This window comes from Erinaceus europaeus, chromosome 14 (genome assembly GCF_950295315.1).
Source record: "Erinaceus europaeus chromosome 14, mEriEur2.1, whole genome shotgun sequence".
Lineage (NCBI taxonomy): Eukaryota > Metazoa > Chordata > Mammalia > Eulipotyphla > Erinaceidae > Erinaceus > Erinaceus europaeus.
The window spans coordinates 99,144,565-99,164,163 of NC_080175.1; the positions used below are offsets into that span (position 1 = coordinate 99,144,565).

The window sequence follows — 19,599 nt, forward strand, 5'->3', positions numbered from 1 at the left end:
ATTTCTCTTCCCTCTCAATTTCTGTCCTAGTAAAACAAAATCAGGAAAAGAAGAAAAAGAAAGAAAGACAGAAAGGAAGGAAGGAAGGAAGGAAGGAAGGAAGGAAGGAAGGAAGGAAGGAAGGAAGGAAGGAAGGAAGGAGAGACAGCCACAGGGAATGATACATTTGTAGTGCTGGCACCAATCCACAGAGAAACACTAGTGGCAAAAAAAAAGGGAGTGAGTGTGTGTGTGTGTGAGTGTGTGTGTGTGTTTACTGTATGCTGTCAATTCTGTACTGCTAGATTATAAATCCCGGAGAAGTAGAATTCTGTTTACTTTGCTCACTTCTTCACTAGCACCAGAATAGTGCCTGACAAGTAACAGTCATGCAATAGGTACTTTTTTTCTGAATGAATGAACTCTTCATACAAGTGAGACAATCCTGCTGTCAGGAACTATCATATATATATATATATATATATATATATATATTTATGTGCTGTCAGGAACTATCATATATATCTCTATGTGCTGTAAATGCACTTACACCTCACAGTGTTATTGTGACGGCCCAGAGAAGAAGAAAATGCAAAAGCAGAGATTAGCAGAGTCAGATGTTTAGTGCTCCAACACCAGTAATATTTATTATTATTTATTATTATTAATTATGACAGTGAGTTATTTTTAAAAATTGAGAGGCTTACCACTTGTCTTAAATGTGAAAAGACTTGTAGATAAGTGTCCCCTAAAAAAGAGAAAGATTTTTTTTTTGGTGACACATGACACCACTTGGTTTTAGTTCAACTTTTTCTTGTTTTCATTTTCCAGAAGAAAGAACCAACCACTCCTATCAGCTCCTTCCCCAAAAGAATGCCTCATTTGATGTCCAGAGACATCACACACAAAGTGGGACCTGGCTTGGGGTCTGCAAAGAAGAGGCTGAGACAGGGCTGGGTCCATGCTGCAGGATGACAGAGCATTCCACAGAGCATTCCCTACCAGAGCATTCCCAGAGAGCATGCCCACAGAGCATTCCCCACAGAGCATTCCCACACAGAGCATTCCCACAGAGCATTCACCCACAGAGCATTCACCCACAGAGCATTCCCCACAGAGCATTCCCTAACAGAGCATTCCCAGAGAGCATTCACCCACAGAGCATTCACCCACAGAGCATTCACCCACAGAGCATTCACCCACAGAGCATTCCCCACAGAGCATTCACCCACAGAGCATTCACCCACAGAGCATTCACCCACAGAGCATTCCCCACAGAGCATTCCCACAGAGCATTCACCCACAGAGCATTCCCCAGAGCATTCACCCACAGAGCATTCCCCACAGAGCATTCACCCACAGAGCATTCCCCACAGAGCATTCACCCACAGAGCATTCCCCACAGAGCATTCACCCACAGAGCATTCCCCAAAGAGCATTCCCCACAGAGCATTCACCCACAGAGCATTCACCCACAGAGCATTCCCAGAGAGCATTCACCCACAGAGCATTCCCCACAGAGCATTCACCCACAGAGCATTCCCCACAGAGCATTCGCCACAGAGCATTCACCCACAGAGCATTCACCCACAGAGCATTCCCCACAGAGCATTCACCCACAGAGCATTCGCCACAGAGCATTCACCCAGAGCATTCCCCACAGAGCATTCACCCACAGAGCATTCACCCACAGAGCATTCCCCACAGAGCATTACCCACAGAGCATTCACCCACAGAGCATTCACCCACAGAGCATTCCCCACAGAGCATTCCCCACAGAGCATTCACCCACAGAGCATTCACCCACAGAGCATTCCCCACAGAGCATTCACCCACAGAGCATTCGCCACAGAGCATTCACCCACAGAGCATTCACCCACAGAGCATTCCCCACAGAGCATTCACCCACAGAGCATTCGCCACAGAGCATTCACCCAGAGCATTCCCCACAGAGCATTCACCCACAGAGCATTCACCCACAGAGCATTCACCCACAGAGCATTCACCCACAGAGCATTCGCCACAGAGCATTCACCCACAGAGCATTCACCCACAGAGCATTCGCCACAGAGCATTCACCCACAGAGCATTCCCCACAGAGCATTCACCCACAGAGCATTCACCCACAGAGCATTCACCCACAGAGCATTCCCCACAGAGCATTCCCCACAGAACATTCACCCACAGAACATTCCCACAGAGCATTCACCCACAGAAAATTCCCACAGAGCATTCACTCACAGAGCATTCCCACAGAGCATTCACCCACAGAGCATTCCCACAGAGCATTCACCCACAGAGCATTCCCACAGAGCATTCCCCACAGAGCATTCCCACAGAGCATTCCCCACAGAGCATTCACCCACAGAACATTCCCACAGAGCATTCACCCACAGAGCATTCCCAGAGCATTCACCCACAGAGCATTCCTACAGAGCATTCACCCACAGAGCATTCCCACAGAGCATTCCCCACAGAGCATTCCGCACAGAGCATTCCCCACAGAGCATTCACCCACAGAGCATTCCCACAGAGCATTCCCCACAGAGAATTCCCCACAGAGCATTCCCCACAGAGCATTCACCCACAGAGCATTCACCCACAGAGCATTCCCCACAGAGCATTCACCCACAGAGCATTCCCAGAGAGCATTCACCCACAGAGCATTCCCCACAGAGCATTCACCCACAGAGCATTCCCACAGAGCATTCACCCACAGAGCATTCCCCACAGAGCATTCACCCACAGAGCATTCCCCACAGAGCATTCACCCACAGAGCATTCCCCACAGAGCATTCACCCACAGAGCATTCCCACAGAGCATTCACCCACAGAGCATTCCCCACAGAGCATTCACCCACAGAGCATTCACCCACAGAGCATTCCCCACAGAGCATTCCCCCACAGAGCATTCCAACAGAGCATTCTGCACACAGCATTCCCCACAGAATATTCACCCACAGAGCATTCCCTAGAACATTCCCCACAGAGCATTCCCCACACAGCATCCCCACAGAATATTCACCCACGCAGCATTCCCCATGCAGCATTCCCCACACAGCATTCCCCACACAGCATTCCTCACACAGAGTTCCCCACACAGCATTCCCCACACAGCATTCCATTCACACAGCATTCCCCACACAGCGTTCCTCACACAGCATTCCATTCACACAGCATTCCTCACACAGCGTTCCCCACACAGCATTCCCCACACAGCGTTCCCCACACAGCATTCCTCACACAGCATTCCCCACACAGCATTCCCCACACAGCATTCCATTCACACAGCATTCCCCACACAGCATTCCCCACACAGCATTCCTCACACAGCATTCCATTCACACAGCATTCCCCACACAGCGTTCTCCACACAGCATTCCCCACACAGCATTCCCCACGCAGCGTTCCCCACACAGTGTTCCCGTTCCCCACACAGCATTCCCCACACAGCATTCCCCACACAGCATTCCTCACACAGAGTTCCCCACACAGCGTTCCCCACACAGCATTCCATTCACACAGCATTCCCCACACAGCGTTCCTCACACAGCGTTCCTCACACAGTATTCCATTCACACAGCATTCCTCACACAGCATTCCCCACACAGCATTCCATTCACACAGCATTCCCCACACAGCATTCCTCACACAGCATTCCCCACACAGCATTCCTCACACAGCATTCCCCACACAGCATTCCCCACACAGCATTCCATTCACACAGCATTCCCCACACAGCATTCCCCACACAGCATTCCTCACACAGCATTCCATTCACACAGCATTCCCCACACAGCATTCCCCACACAGCATTCCTCACACAGCATTCCCCACACAGCATTCCTCACACAGCATTTCCCACACAGCGTTCCTCACACAGCATTCCATTCACACAGCATTCCCCACACAGCATTCCCCACACAGCATTCCTCACACAGCATTCCCCACACAGCATTCCTCACACAGCATTTCCCACACAGCATTCCCCACACAGCATTCCATTCACACAGCGTTCCCCACACAGCATTCCGTTCACACAGCATTCCCCACACAGCATTCCTCACACAGCATTCCCCACACAGCATTCCCCATACAGCATTCCCCACACAGCATTCCATTCACACAGCGTTCCCCACACAGCATTCCATTCACACAGCATTCCCCACACAGCATTCCATTCACACAGCATTCCCCACACAGCGTTCCTCACACAGCATTCCCCACACAGCGTTCCTCACACAGCATTCCCCACACAGCGTTCCTCACACAGCGTCCCCCACACAGCGTTCCCCACACAGCGTTCCCCACACAGCGTTCCTCACACAGCATTCCCCACACAGCGTTCCCCACACAGCGACCCCCACACAGCGTTCCTCACACAGCATTCCCCACACAGCGTTCCCCACACAGCGTCCCCCCCGCAGTGTCCCCCACACAGCGTTCCTCACACAGCGTTCCCCACACAGCGTTCCTCCCACAGCGTTCCCCACACAGCGTTCCCCACACAGCGTCCCCCCCGCAGCGTTCCTCAGACAGCATTCCCCACACAGCGTTCCCCACACAGCGTCCCCCCCGCAGTGTCCCCCCGCAGCGTCCCCCACACAGCGTTCCCCACACAGCGTCCCCCACACAGCGTCCCCCACACAGCGTCCCCCACACAGCATTCCCCACACAGGGTTCCTCACACTGCGTTCCCCACACAGCATTCCTCACACAGCGTTCCTCAGACAGCATTCCCCCCGCAGCGTCCCCCACACAGTGTTCCTCACACAGCAGGGACGTCCCTCCCAAGCCCTGGCTCGTCCTGGGAGGCGCCTCCACGGAGAGGCAAACTTACACCACTGAGGAGACGTTGTTGGCCAGCGAGCTTTCGTAGTAGGGGATCCCTTTGCTGATGACGACACTGATGTGGCCGCCCAGGGCGCCGGACACCACTCCTGCGTGCACGCCAGCCACGCACAGCGGTGACGACTGAGGAAGAGGGGCAACATGAGCTCTTCTGGCTCTCGGAAGCCGCACGCACACAGGCAGGCACACGCACTCAGGCGACACTAGCTGACGGCCTCCCTCAGAAAGCCGCGCCCGCGCCACTAGCGCGTCCCAAGGACCGTTCACTATGGCTGCTTTCTCTCTGTGTTCCGGCACGGAGACCGCCAGAGACCGAGAGGGCAGGCGGGAGAGAGAGGGAGAGAGACGGGGAGACGCCTGCAGCCCTGCTCCACCGCTCGTGAAGCTCTCCCCCTGCAGCTGGGGGCCGGGGGCTCGAACCCGGGTCCCTGTGCACTGTGATGTGAGCGCTCAGCCAGGGGCGCCGCCACCCGGCCCCGCAGAGCGCGACTTTTTAGATATTATCGTCCGCCACAGAAGCAGAGAGAATCCCGAGACAGTAAGACAAAAGTGACACCGATTCTGGAACGAGAGAAACGGTGCCGACTTTGCACCGGAAACGCGGCGTCGCCTGCACTTGACTTACGTCTCGATATCCATGAGGGATGGTTCCAGATATCTCGGCAAAGGGAAGCAGACAGCCGGCCGGGCAGTACTTGCTGTGAAAGGAAAACAAGCTGAAGGGTGTGCGTCACCTTGCTTGCGCCACTTTCTGAGGGGAAACAAAAGCCAAAACCAACAAGAACCGAGAGCCGCCTACTTCTTAGTGGATCAGACATGCCATGATCTTAACACCCAGGGAAACAAACCAGTATCCATGCGTCTAAGAAGTCCTTTTAGCTTTCTTCTGTTCACACACATCTGCTTCTCCACAGATTTACAAGACACACCTCACTGCTTTGAACGGGAGACAAATAAGACATTCTCATCATAGCCGACCCATTTTTTCCCCTTCAGTTTCTATTATCTTTATTTTTTTATTGGGTAGAGACAGCCAGAAATTCAGAGGGAAGGGGGTGGTAGAGAGATAGAGAGAGAGAGAGAGAGAGAGAGAGAGAGACACCTGCAGCCCTGCTTCACCGCTCGCAAAGCTTTCCCCCTGCAGGTGGGGATGGGGCGGGGGGGCTTGAACCCGGGTCCTCGTGCCTTGTGACGTGCGCGCTCAGCCAGGTGCGCCACCAGCTGGCCCCCATCGTTGACCTACTTTGTGGATAAGTCGTAACTGACCTTAACCAGTGGACAGCTGGTCAGATTTAAACCGGCCGCCAAGTGTTGGCTGTTCACTCACTCACCCCTGCTCCCCCGCCCGCTTGCTGAGTTTGACTGGACGTGTTTTCTGCTCAGTGAAGGGTCGCAGGACACCTGGCTTCCAAGGGTCAAGCCGACAACATGGCTCCCGTCCTCACTAAGGCTAGAGCCCACCAGTGGAGGAACACGCGAGCCAACCCCAGCGGGATGTGCTACAACAAACGGGACTCGGCTGGGAAGAAAACGCGCTCTGGGCCAGGCGGCGGCGCACCTGGTTGAGCGCACATGTACATCTACAGCGCACAAGGACCTGGGTTCGAGCCCCTGGTCCCCACCTGCAGGGGGAGAGCTCTACAAGTTGTGAAGCAGGGCTGCAGGTGTCTCTCTCTCTCTCTCTCTCTCCCTCTTCTCCTTTCCATTTCTCTCTCTCTAGCCAATAATAAATAAAAATTATTGAAAATGTTTTTAAGAAGAAAAAGCACTGTGGCACAGTAGAAAAATCAGAGTGAATAAAGCAGCAGAGAGACAGTCAGCAAACTCACCCAGCACGAGACATCCTTCTAAGCTAAACCACGCACGACCTTGGAGTGTGTGTGTGTGTGTGTGTGTGTGTGTGTGTGTGTGTGTGTGTGTGTGTGGTATTATTATCCTCGGTTTACAAAGAAGAGAAACTGTGCCGAGGCCACTCAGTTGGCTGCTGGCAGATCAGCTCTAGAATCTCGTGTCCTAGAATCTCACCTAGTTGAGCGCCCATGTTGCAATGCACAAGGACGGGAGTTCAAGCCCCTGGTCCCCACCTGCAGGGGGAGAGCTTTTGGAGTGCTGAAGCAGGGCTGCAGGCGTCTCTCTGTCTCTCTCTCTCTCTCTCTCTCCCTCCTCCACTCAGTTTCTGGCTGTGTCTATCCAATAAACAAAGGAGATAACAGTACAGAGTTTGTGCCCCCGCACAGAACTCTGCACTGCTCTGGCAGGAGGGGCCAGCAGAGGAGCGACAAGCGTGACCACAGCAAGCAGACCGGACAGGAATAAACCCAGCCAGAGGGCAGGACGTCTCCTGCGGCAAGAAGCCTGGAGCCCGCAACCAGCAGCACAGGGAAAGGGGATTTGGCAGCGGTGACGCCAGTCTGTGACACGGCGGGGGAGGTAGGCAGGGGTCAGAGACCCTGGAGAGGCCTTGAAGGCCAAGTCGAGGGAGCTTGGGATGTGTCTCCTAGTGAAAAACACAAAGTCCTAAGAAAGGATGCTTACAGCTTACCAACACAGTCAGATACAGGTTTTCATTTATTTATTTTTTTCTTCTAGAAAAGGCTATTTTGGGATCCTCGTGAGACAAAGAGATGGTGAGGAGGAACCTGTTCACCGGAAACGGGGACCCTCGACAGGGAGACAGTGCAGGGGGTCTAGGAAAGATGGAGGCAGCTTGCCCTGGAACGACGGCAAGGGAGCCGAGAGGACCACAGACGCCAGCATCACCCCGCCGGCCGGCCGCGACCCTCCACGGGTGTAGGAGACAGGCTCGCGGAGCAGAGAGAACCGCTCTTGACGATGAACCTGCAGGCTCGCTGGGGAGGGGTAGCAAGCCGGCGTCAAGACGGGCGAGCAGATGAGAGTGGTTTGTGGTGCCAAGGCTGAAAGAGTGACGCGATTTCATCTTGCTAAGATTAAAAGGATGAAAGAGCAGAGAGATCTCAGAACTGTGTCAATCAATCAGAGCTGTTTCAGTGAGTCCAAAGGGTCATTCTGGTGGGAGAGGTGTTCAGGAAGTCCTCGGGAAAGATCTTGAAAACTAGGCCGAAGAATCTGGATGACACCGCAGTCGGATGGAGAGGACGAGGCAGGGAAAAATCTATGAGAAGTGGATTTTGGTCTGGGCTAGTAAAAGGTGGTTAAATCGGGGGAAAGACAGAATGCTAGCTGAGTAAGAACACTAGAGAACTCTGTAATAACCTAAATCCTCTCTCCGTCTGCTTTTGAGAAAAGATATGTATGTCTCTTTGACCCTTATTAGCAGTTTTCCAGATTACAAAAAGCAACTAGTCCTACTGTAAAGGTTATTCCAAGTATACACGGTAGAGACGATGCGAATGATAAGATCAAGGCAAAATGTAGACTTGACAACAACAGTTTAATCTGTGATTTGCTGGAGCCCTCTAACAATGATTACGTGCCTAGTAACTGTAAGTATGTTCATTTTAATTTTAAGGCAGTAAAGAATGAGGATGAAATAGATGAAGTTTAAGAGGAAAAAAGTCACAAATGTAGTCATACCTGAACTCAGGCTCCAAAAAACTTGATGCAGTGTCCAAACAAGTAATTAAATCTAGAAAAACAAACGATAAATCCCATGATATACAGGCTCAGCCTTGGTAAAACGCCAACAGTCTCCGATTTACCCCCGTCATAGTGCTCACAATCTCAGCCGGATATTAACGTAGCATGAACAGCATTTCACAATTTCTTTATTTTTAATGTTCTTATTGTTTGGTAATCACTGTTCCCCTGATTTTCAGATCCCTGACTTCTGGGGTTCTGCTTCCACAAGCAGCTTACTACCAAACGCTTCCTAGGCCCCAAACACCTCCACAGATGGCCCTGAGCTAAGCAGAATGGGCAGTCTTAGGAGGGCTTCTCTGATCTTTGGCTCCCAAAGCACAGAAAACAACATGTTTTAGCCGTGACAATGACGAAGGAATCTACTGGGGGCCGGGTGGTGGCGCACCTGGCTGAACGCACATGTCACAGTGCACAAGGACCCAGGTTCCAGTCCCCGGTCCCCACCCTCAGGGGGGGAAGCTTTGCGAGTGGTAAAGCAGGGTTGCAGGTGTCTCTCTGTCTCTCTCCCTCTCTGTCTCTCCCTTCCGTTCAATTTCTGACTGTCTCTGTACAATAAATAAAGATCATAAAAAAAATCTAAAGTAATTCTGTTTTAGAATTCTGAAGGAATTATACGTATTTATTAGCTCCACGAAATACGTCTTCGAAGTATCAGAACACAGTGCTGTTAGGTCAGTAGGAAAGTGAGAGCATAGGGATCAATAAAAATATCTGAACATATGCATTTGGACGGTTAATTTAATACTGCCGTTAGGAGCTCAGAAGCACATAGGCCTGGGTAGGAATTCATACTACCGGACTGACTGAAAAGTGCAGACAAAGTTCATTACCTACACTCTAGTTTTTCCTGGTAATTTTCATACAAACCAAGAGGAACTGATTTAGTACTCTCCTCTCCCAACAAAGCGTTTTCCAACTTTCCCAAAGTCAAATTTCTTCTTCTTTATTTATTAATGGACAGAAACTGAGAGAAACTTAGTGGGGAGGCGGAGACAGAGAATGAGAGAGACAGAGAGACGCCTGCAGGCCTGCTTTACTGCGCGTGAACCTTTCCCCCTGCAAGGAAGGGCTGGGGGCTCGAACCTGGGTCCTCCCACACTGTGATGTGAGCTCTTGACCAGGGCATCACCACCTGGCCCCTGTCAGAAGTCACATGTCTAAGATTAATATAAAAAGCCTGGGATGAAAAGGTGCCTGTGAAGTCCAGCACGGCATTCGTCCCCCCAGAAACCCGTCCGTTGGCTCCGCGGCCTTCGGGCCCCCGCCAGGAAGCTGGCCCGTCTGGGTGGACCCGGTCCCGAGAGCTCTGGCTGAGAGATCCACGGCCCCTGCAGGCCAGGCGCCCAGACTGCGGCCCACCGCGCTGACGGGGGCTTTGGCGGTGTGGTCTGCTTCACGTCCCTCTCTCCTCTGGGGAGACAGAGAGAGAGAGAGAGAGAGAGAGAGAGAGAAAGAAAGAGGAGGTCTAAGGCAAACAGCTATAAGGAGGACAAGGCTAGCGGCTGCGAAAGCCCTTTGGCCAGACGCTGGCCCTGCGACAGCTGCACCGACGTCCAGGCGCGGAGATGTATCGCAGAGGCTTTCTGCAGAGCCGCCGTGGCTACCCGACAGCAGCGAGAGCACAGCCCGCTCCGCAAAGTGAGCGCGGTTCCGAGGACGTCATGTGCCCGAGACTTCGGACGGCAACGTTCCTAGAGAAACCTGGCCGAGCGGGGTAGGCATGAGACTCCAGGCACGGACCCTCAAACTTTCACTCAAATGCACTTGACAAGAGCGGCAGCACGATTCCCTGGGAGTCACGGTCTGTCTTTACGCAGATGATGCTGGGATAACTGGGTGTCTACTCGCAGACGGATGAGACTGGACCCCAACTGGGGGAGGGGAGGCATGGGCAGACTCTCCTCCAGAGGAGAGATCCCAAGGGCCGACTGACAGAGGGGAAAAAATGTTCCAAGACGCGATGATGAGGGAGACGCAAACAAAACCAGTCATGAGATACCGCTGGGCACCTGTGAAAATGTCCGAGCTGAGAAAAGGCAGAAACACCAATGGCTGGAGAGGGTGTGTGTGTGTGTGTGTGTGTGTGTGTCGGGGGGGGGGACTCGCTGGGAACGCAGACGGGCCCAAGCCCTGTGGAAAACAGTCCGGAGGCTCGTCAGAACAGCACAAGTGGCCCAGCAGGTCTGGCCGAAGGAAACAAGGCCAGCTATCTGAAGAGACAGACCTCTGCACACCTAGACTCACAGAAGCACGGCCTGTAAGAGTGCAAACGCGGAAGTGACCCAGGTGTCCAGTGACAGAACAGTGGCTACCCAAGTGGTGGGTGGTCTAGACAGACAACGGAATACTACGCAGCCGTTAAAAACAACTAGGTCGGGAGTCGGGCGGTGGCGCAGCGGGTTAAGCGCACGTGGCGCAAAGCGCAGGGACCGGCATAAGGATCCCAGTTCGAGCCCCCGGCTCCCCACCTGCAGGGGAGTCGCTTCACGGGCGGTGAAGCAGGTCTGCGGGTGTCTGTCTTTATCTCCTCCTCTCTCTCTGTCTTCCCCTCCTCTCTCCATTTCTCTCTGTCCTAGCCAACAACAAAGCAACGTCAACAATGGCAATAATAATAACCGCAACGAGGCTACAACAACTAGGGCAACAAAAAGGGGAAAAAATGGCCTCCAGGAGCGGTGGATTCATGGTGCAGGCACCGAGCCCAGCAATAACCCTGGAGGAAAACAAACAAACAAACAAACAAAAAAACAACTAGGTCACCCCCCTCTGGCCTATCTTGGAGAGAACCCGGAGGCTGAGCCCGGTTGATTGCTATCTCCCTATGGGTTCCCTCTGACCACTATCCAGCCACGTGCTCAATGGACACCCCCCCCATCTCGAGTTGTCGTGGGGGGGGCAGTAATCGGCCGGGCCTGGGTCTCTACTGTGGGTGCTGTGTGAGGTGGGGGGGGGGGGGAGTGTCACACTTAGGGTGCCGAATTCACTTCTTTTCTTTGTGCTCCGGCTGATGGTGGTGCAGGGGATTGAACCTGGGACCTTAGAGGCTCAGTCAGAAGAGCCTCTCTTTTAAAAAATATTTTATTGATTGATGAGAAAGATAAGAGAGTGAGACAGAACCGGATGTGATTCTGAGCAGCAGCACGAGCAAGGACGAAATGAAAGAGAAGACCATGGCCAATAACGGCGGAAGGAGCTTGGTGTGCGCCGAATGACACTGGGGTTTCTAAGACAACTGCACAGTAATGCTGCCAAGACCTAGAACTGAGCGCCACGTGCAGAACTACTCAAGTTCGCTTCTCTTTTTCTTTTTGCCTCCAGGGTCATCGCTGGGGCTCGGTGCCTGCACTATACACCCGCTGCTCCTGGAGGTCATCTTTTCCATTTTGTTGGCTAGAACAGAGAGAAACTGAGAGAGGAGGGGGAGGTAGATAGACAGAACGTGTCACCTGCAGACCTGCTTCACTACTCGTGTGGCTTACCTTGGTGGACCACCACCCAGCCCCCCTACTGAAATTTTCTAACATGCAGTAGCTGCAAATGTCTGGACACTTCATAGCTGTTCCATGGAATATTTATTTAAACTTCACCTATAGTGAATATCAAGATATATCAAATACCATGAAAATATACCTTTAACTTCACAGATCAAAAAAAAAAAAAAAGTCATCACACAGAGCAGAGGGTCAGACAGCATAATGGTTGTGCAAAGACTCTCGTGTTTGAGGCTCTGAAGTCCCAGGGTTGTTTTGATTACTTATTTATTTTTATGGTTTTTTTTTTTTTTTTTAATTTCTTCATTGGGGGATTAATGGTTTACAGTTGGCAGTGAAATACAGTGGTTTGCACATCACATCTCCCAGTCTCCCACAACACAATTCACCCCCACTAGGTCCTCCTCCCGCCTCCCTCCTCCGCCATCCTGTTCCCGGACCTGACCCCCCCCTTCCCCCCTGAGTCGTTGACTTTGGTGCAGGGCACTAAAAGTCCCAGGTTTGATTCCTTGTACCGTCACAAACCAGAGCTGAGAGTGTTCTGGGAAAATAAATAAATAAATAAATAGATAAAAAAAGAAAAGCATACTAAGGGGCCGGGCGGTAGCGGACCTGGTTAAGCGCACACACTGCAGTGCGCAAGGACCCTGGGTTCAAGCCCCTGATGCCCACCTGCAGGGGGACAGCTTCATGAGTGGTGAAGCAGGGCTGCAGGTGTGCCTCTGTCTCTCTCCCTCTCTATCTCCCCTCCCCCTCAATTTCTCTCTGTCTCTATGTAATAAATAAAAATAAATATATATTTAAAAAACAAAAGAAAAGCATACTAGTTACAATCCTAGAAACATTTTCAACTGACAACACTGGCTTTTTCTGAGATTGCAAACTTACCTGGGATTTAAACTTAGCCGGAATTATTTTGTACTCTTGAGTTGAGTTAAAAAATTAAATCATGAAGAACTCAACACACAACAAATAAACAAAATAATCAATGAGATCAACCATACTAAGTGCGAGGTAAAATCTCAGTTGGAGAACATACTTCTAAAGTGAGAGGGTAGGAATGAATGCTGCCTTGTTCTTTTTAAACACGTTATTGTTTAGTTATTGGACAGACACAGAGAGACACAGAAAGGGGAAAGAGAGGTATGCAGGGAGAAAGGCACCTGCAGACCTGTCCCACCGCTCGCTAAACGTTCCCAGGCAGGTGGGGGCTGGGGCCGGAGTCCAGGTCTTTACGCTCGGCCGGGGTGCCGCCACCCAGACGGCCATATTACTGCGAACTCAAGAAAGCAACGGGGTATTATAACTAAGTTAATATACTTGGAAGCAAAAATAGATAAGCAGCGTCAAGGTGATGTATATTTACCTCACTCACCTACAAACTTCTCTCATTTGCTCTACGATTCTTAAATGACCAGTTCCCAGCACCGCAGGGAACTGGGCACCTTGGCTTCCTCATTCACACTTTGTCAGCAGTCTGGCACTGTGGGCGTGCAGACTTCTATTCACTTCAAGTGCTAGCGGACTCGCTCAGGACGGTGCTCAGGACGGTGCTCACGCACTGCTGGGCTTTTTGTCGATAGCATCATGTGACCTAGGGTCCAATTCCTTGTGTCCTGCTAACAGGGTCCTGACACTGATTTGCACCGTCTGAAATTCTGTGGAGGTAACTTTACATACGTGATGAAGTCCAGGGGCCAGGTGACACTTGGTGAGTCCAGCACACACGTCAGTGGACATGAGAAGCTGACCCGGTCCCTGGGATCATGTGGGAAGGCCACGGGCTACACCCAAGGGAAGTCCAGGTACACACACCCCACTCCCTGTGCTTTGGCGTCTTTCTCAAAATAAAAGGATAGAAAGAAAGAGAGAAAGAAAGGAAGGAAGAAGAAGAGAGAGATATGAAGGAAGGAGGGAAGGAAGGAAGGAGCGAGCCTGAACCAGAGGGGCTGCATGGCAGTGTCACACACGTGCAGGGCATGCTGTTAATTCCCTGGCATCGTGTGTGGAAACAAAGATCTTAACTTGCTGTTAGTCAGAGTTAACTACACTAAGACGGGCCAGGTAGTCTACACGTTAGCCTTTCACATGCTCAGAACTGAAGTTTCCTTTAGAACGATCACAGTATCATCTGCGGCAGCTGAGTCTCTAGCATAGAAAATATATCTTCTTGGATTCCAACAAAGATGGGCCTGGACCTCTCACAGCCCCCTCCCTCCACCCTCACTGTCACCTCCCTCAGGAACGTCAGCACAAGCCCTCCTGTGGCCTCCCCAGGCCCTGCCCTCACTACAGAGCAGCCATGGTGGGGACGCCCCACTCTCTGCAGGGAGGCTGGTCAGCCTGCTCTGCCCCTCGAGGAAGACGGGTCCTGACGTGAGAGCAGCCTGGAAGGTTCCAGCTGTGCCCATGGGGACTGTGAGCTCAGGCTGACAGGGACTCGGAGGCCACACAGGCTCCTGTGCTGAACAGGAATAGACACGGGCCCTGGGGCAGATCTATGGGGTAGAATAGTCCTACTCTCAACTCTGACACCATCTTCCCAGACTATTTTCAGCCCACCTGCACGTTAGCTATTGGGCTCAGGTAAAAATGACTAAAGCCCTGGGCCTCTAGGAGCGCACCTCAAACAGCCTTCCTGGCTTCTTCCCACATGAAGACCCCTAGTTTCACCTGCTCTATTCCTACTTTTTGGCTTCCTGTTTATATTAGAGTTTGTCCTGCTTTATATCTTACGGCCTTTCAGCCACCAAGTTGCAGATGCTACTATGATCGATTCCATCCTGACCTCCCTGGGCAGACGCCGTCACCATGTGTCCTGGAGCCTCCCCTCCGAGAGCCCTGCCCCACTAGGGACAGACAGACACAGGCTGGGGGTGTGGGTCCACCTGCCAACACCCTTCTTCCCCTCCTCTTGGATGGAGCTTGAAGGAGTCCTGTGAAGTGAGATCAGCCAGAAAGAGAAGGATGAATATGGGCTGATCCCACTCAGAGACAGAAGTGGAGAAGTAAGAACAGAAGGGGAAACACAGAGCAGAACTTGGACTGGGGCTGGTGCACGGCACCAAAGTCAAGGGCTCTGGGGTGGCGGGGGGTGGGGGTGGGGGGAGTTCAGGTCCCAGAACATGATGGCAGAGGAGGACCGAGTGGGGGGTGAGAGTGTTATCTGGATGACTGAGAAATGCTGCACATGGACCAACTACTTACTGCCTTTGACTGTCGACTGTAAACTATTAATTCCACCAGTAATAATAATAATAATAATAAAAAGTCTGCCTGGAGCAGTGACATTCCCCAACGACCAGTAGACAAGCGCAAGCGCGGGAAGGCGCGGAGGTGTGGGGCAGCAGCCAGCCATGCGGCAGACGCCATTCACGTCTTGAATTTTACTCTGGAGAGTCAGGTCAGTTCTGCGTTCTGTTCTGCCCGTCAGTAGTCAGTACCGTTTCTGACTGCCCCTCCTCCCTCCTTCAGATTGTGAGCACCGTCTAGGAGACGCCTCGTCACTGTGTTCAGTGTGACTGCTCGGGGCTCTCTCCAGGGCACTTGTGGCGGCGTGAAACACGAGTGCTGGTGCAGGGAGGCAGCAAGGCCTTTACCACAGCGCAGACTGTCGCTGGCGAAGCATTTCGGGAACCGTCCCTGGACTCACTGTCCCGCTTCCTTCTTACCAAGGCTGAGGAGCCGGCTCATTCAGAACGTGCGCGTCGCCTGAGAGCTAAGGAGATGCTAGATTCTGCGATTCTCAGACTGCTCGATCCTTTCAGCTTCGGGCAGGTCGCTATCGAGTGCTCAGTCCTCAGCCTCAGTGACACACACTCAGAGTGACATTTCCATTGTACTCTCAGAGACTGTAATATGTGGGAGCTACGGCAAACAGTGAAAATTACCTTGTTTATCTACAACTGAGTAGGAAGCCAAAAATCCTCTTCCAGAAACGTGAACTCCGCTCATGAACAGCACTGTGATCTCATTACTTGTCGACTCAATGGAATGGTTCATTTGCAGTCCCAGACCGCAGTATTTACCTAGGAGTAAAAGAAGAAGTTATTAGATGCGACTGCCACAAACTCCCTACCATATACGAGTTTACATATATACAAGCATATGTATATTTAAAGATGTATTGATTTATTAATGAGGGAGGGAGCGGGAAAGGGGAGAAAGGAGGGAAGGAGGAGATGCCACCAGCCTGGCATACACAAAGCGGAGAACACACTCGGGAGTTCGCACTTAAGAATCTGCTATTTTATCCGCTGCAACACCAAAACTCACTGGTATTTATCACGCAAATCGCAGAGTCAGAAGATGCCAGCCTGGATGTTACGTGAGCATAAAATGATAAACAGTATGCTTAGCTATTAGAAACTGCATTACGGGGGCTGGGTGGTGGTGCACCGGGTTAAGAGCACATAGTACTAAGCCAAGGACCAGCTTAAGGATCCCGGTTCGAGCCCCCGGCTCCCCACATGAAGGGGGGTCGCTTCACAAAAGGTGAAGCAGGTCTGCGGTTGTCTGTCTTTCTCTCCCCTCTCCTCTCCCAATTTCTCTGTCCTGTCAGATGAAATGGGAAAAAAATGGCCACCAGGAGCAGTGATTTGTAGTGCTGGCACTCAGCCCCCAGAGATCATCCTGGAGGCAAAAAAAAAAAAAAAAAAAAAAGTCTCTAACTGAATGCATGGAGACTTATTTTTCTAGAAAGACAAGCCAATTTCCAGAGAGAAGACAGCTCCCTATTCTGCTTCTATTGCTTCATCAAAACTCTTGGAACAGCCGTGATTCAACACCTGGCTCCCATTAAGCTGACGACATCTCTCAGGACAACTGGCAGCTTCTTGTGGCGATTACAGGGGTGCACCAAGCAGGGAGTGGCGACAATAGGGAGACGTGACATCACAGGGAAAACATACCAAGAAATTTACCTTAGAGCTTTTTTTTTTTGAAAAAGAAACCTTTCTCCAGATAGACGATATCAAAATCTTTAAAAACTATTTTCTTTAAGGGCATAAAATAGGAATACTGTAACACTGCACTATGAATCCACTGCTCCTGTGGCCATTTTTTTCAATTTTTTTTTTTTTTGGTCTAGGACAGAGAGAAATTGAGGGAGGGAGGGGGAGAGAGAGAGAGAGAGAGAGAGAGAGAGAGAGAGAGACAGCGGCAGACCTGACCTGCCTCTCCACTTATGAAGCAACTCCCCCTGCAGGCGGGGGGGGGGGGGGGGAGCCGGGAAGCTGGAGCCCAGACCCCGAGCTTCGAGCCACGTGTGCGTCACCAGCTGCGCCTCCACCCCTCCGGCCCCTGGAGGAAGTCCATGCAGATCAGCTGTCTAACTCCACACCTGAGCGAGACCCCATGCTAGGCGTCTTCCATCTCTTTACTTCACTAGGCAGCATCGCCTCCAGTTCCGTCGTCTTGTCCCAAAGGACACAACAGCGGCTTTTTTGATGGCAGAGTAGTATTCCATGGAGTCGACAGCCCATAAATTCTTTGATTTTTTTTTTATTGTCTTTATTTACTTATTGGATAGAGACAGCCAGAAATCAAGATGGAAGGGGGAGACGGGGAGACAAGAGAGACCCCTGCAAGCCCTGCTTCACCATCTGCAAAGCTTTCCCCCTGCAGGTCGGGACTGGGGGCTTGAACCCGGGTCCTTGCGCACTGTAACGTGTGCGCTCAACCAGGCCCCACCCCGTAGCCTCGTTGGCCAGTCATCCGAGGCTGGGCACGGCGGCTGCTTCCACTCTGAGCACTGTGAGTGCACGAGCCCCTGCGGATCAGTGTCTGAGTGCCCACCGGAGAAATGCCTCAGGGCGGGATGGCTGGGCCATAAGGCAATCCCGCCTTTATTTCAAAAACCCATGCTCTCAATCACCATGATACATCCCCTAAATCGAGTGAATAAAGACTCATGCACCTGGGCGTGCAGTTACACGAGTGTTAAAAGGAAGTATCAACTTCCTCCTTAGAAGTAGCACAGTGGCATTATAAGCGTGGCAGATGAACCGGCAGGAACATTCTTGCCCAGATGAAGATTCCATTTGGAGCTTTTCCGATGTCTTCGATTTTACATTTCCCACACGCTCTCCTACACCCAACCTGCTGGTCTTACAACTCAGGAAAAGGGGTCTCCCAAGACGATTCCTACCTATTTCAGTTCTGCCGATCCCGATTCCGTTATAAATCCGCAGGTAATTAAAGTGACAGGCGTCGGCATCTTCAATGTCGAAGTCCCCAAATTTGATCTGTATCCTCTCCCCCGTCTTCACCCGGATCTCCCACTCGCAGACAGTGCTGCTGGGGTAGCTGTGCGGGTAGTTGATAGAAGACAGCGTCCCGCTCTCAGGGCCCAGCACCGTGTGTCCGCATCCGTCACCTGAAACACAGTGCGGGAGAATCGGCGCGTCGCCATCACAGCTTTCGAATACACCGCGAATCACCAGGACTTCTTTTTGGGTGATTTTGAAAAAAAAAAAAGTATGGCACCAGATCACTTTGTTCCAACACAGGATACGTACTACCGAAGGGGCAGTTAGTTCTTCAGGCATCTATTCACAGGCACCTTAGGAAGTCGGGTCAGCAATGGCAGGGAATGCTCCACTCTCCGAAGGGAGGTTGGGCAGCGAACTCTACCCACCACCCGAGGAAGATGGGTCCCGAAATTAGCGCAGCCCGGGATGTTCCCAGCCGTGACCACAGAATGCGGGCTCGGACCTACAGGGATGCAGAGGTCACACAGGCTCCCGTGCTGAACATGGGCTTCAGATCAAACTGGTAGGGTTTACAGTGAACGCTACTTACACACCTTTCTCATTCACAGCACTCGGGAAATCGCCACACCCGGGGAACTGTGAGCCAACAGTTACGGATGAAGACCAAACGTACACGGTCATCAGATACGGTGCACGCTGTATACAGCACCATCTGCGTGCTGTATTTCTGACACTGCAGCCAAGAACTGTGACAGGCGGACAGTCTTTGCTCTGCGCAGTGCCATGCTAACTGATGGTTATTACTATTTTTAACAGAAGCCGGCTCAGCTCTGGCTTATGGTGGTATGAAGGATTGAACCTGGGACTCTGGAGCCTCAGGCAGGACAGTCTCTTGGCAGAACCATTATGCTATCTACACAGCCCCACCCAAATTTTTAGAGAAGGAATTCATTCTTGAAAGTGTAAATCAACATTTAATAAAGCTAGTTGTATAGTCCACTGAATCTGAGCTTATTAAGTAATTCCTCAAAAGCCTCATTATTCTGAATGATGATTAAAAGGTTTAGTGACTTAGTAAGTAGGAGAAAAATGATTTTCATATTTTGCTAGCAGCATTATTTGCTCCAGGATTTTTTTTTTTAAAGCAACTATCAATAGATAGGGAAACCCAGATAACATACTCATTTGTCAAAAATCAAATACGGACAGCCTTCTCGTTATCACAAAAGAAGGTGTCAGACAGTAAGGAATTCCAGCTGCTGCTACCACCCTACAATGCCGATTCCCAGTGATGGGATTCAGGTGCTATGATGGGAAATGAGGAAAGTCCCTTAAATGAAAGTCTCGTTACTCTTTAAGAACAGAATCACCTTTCAGAGCAGTTCCTACACACACACACACACACACACACACACACACACACACACACACACACACTTCAAGTT

General features: G+C 51.3%; 1 protein-coding gene across 1 annotated transcript in view; it reads right to left on the minus strand.

The window, feature by feature from the left end:
* Positions 1 to 19,599, minus strand: part of DCBLD2 (discoidin, CUB and LCCL domain containing 2) — a 135,882-nt gene that overhangs the window by 25,490 nt on the left and 90,793 nt on the right. Inside the window, exons 4-9 of the mRNA XM_060171012.1 lie at positions 18,091 to 18,318; positions 15,833 to 15,970; positions 8,386 to 8,437; positions 5,456 to 5,528; positions 4,820 to 4,953; positions 687 to 727 (exon numbers count right to left, since the gene is read on the minus strand). Coding sequence (XP_060026995.1) covers positions 687 to 727; positions 4,820 to 4,953; positions 5,456 to 5,528; positions 8,386 to 8,437; positions 15,833 to 15,970; positions 18,091 to 18,318 — 666 coding nt within the window. The remainder of the gene's footprint in view (positions 1 to 686; positions 728 to 4,819; positions 4,954 to 5,455; positions 5,529 to 8,385; positions 8,438 to 15,832; positions 15,971 to 18,090; positions 18,319 to 19,599) is intronic.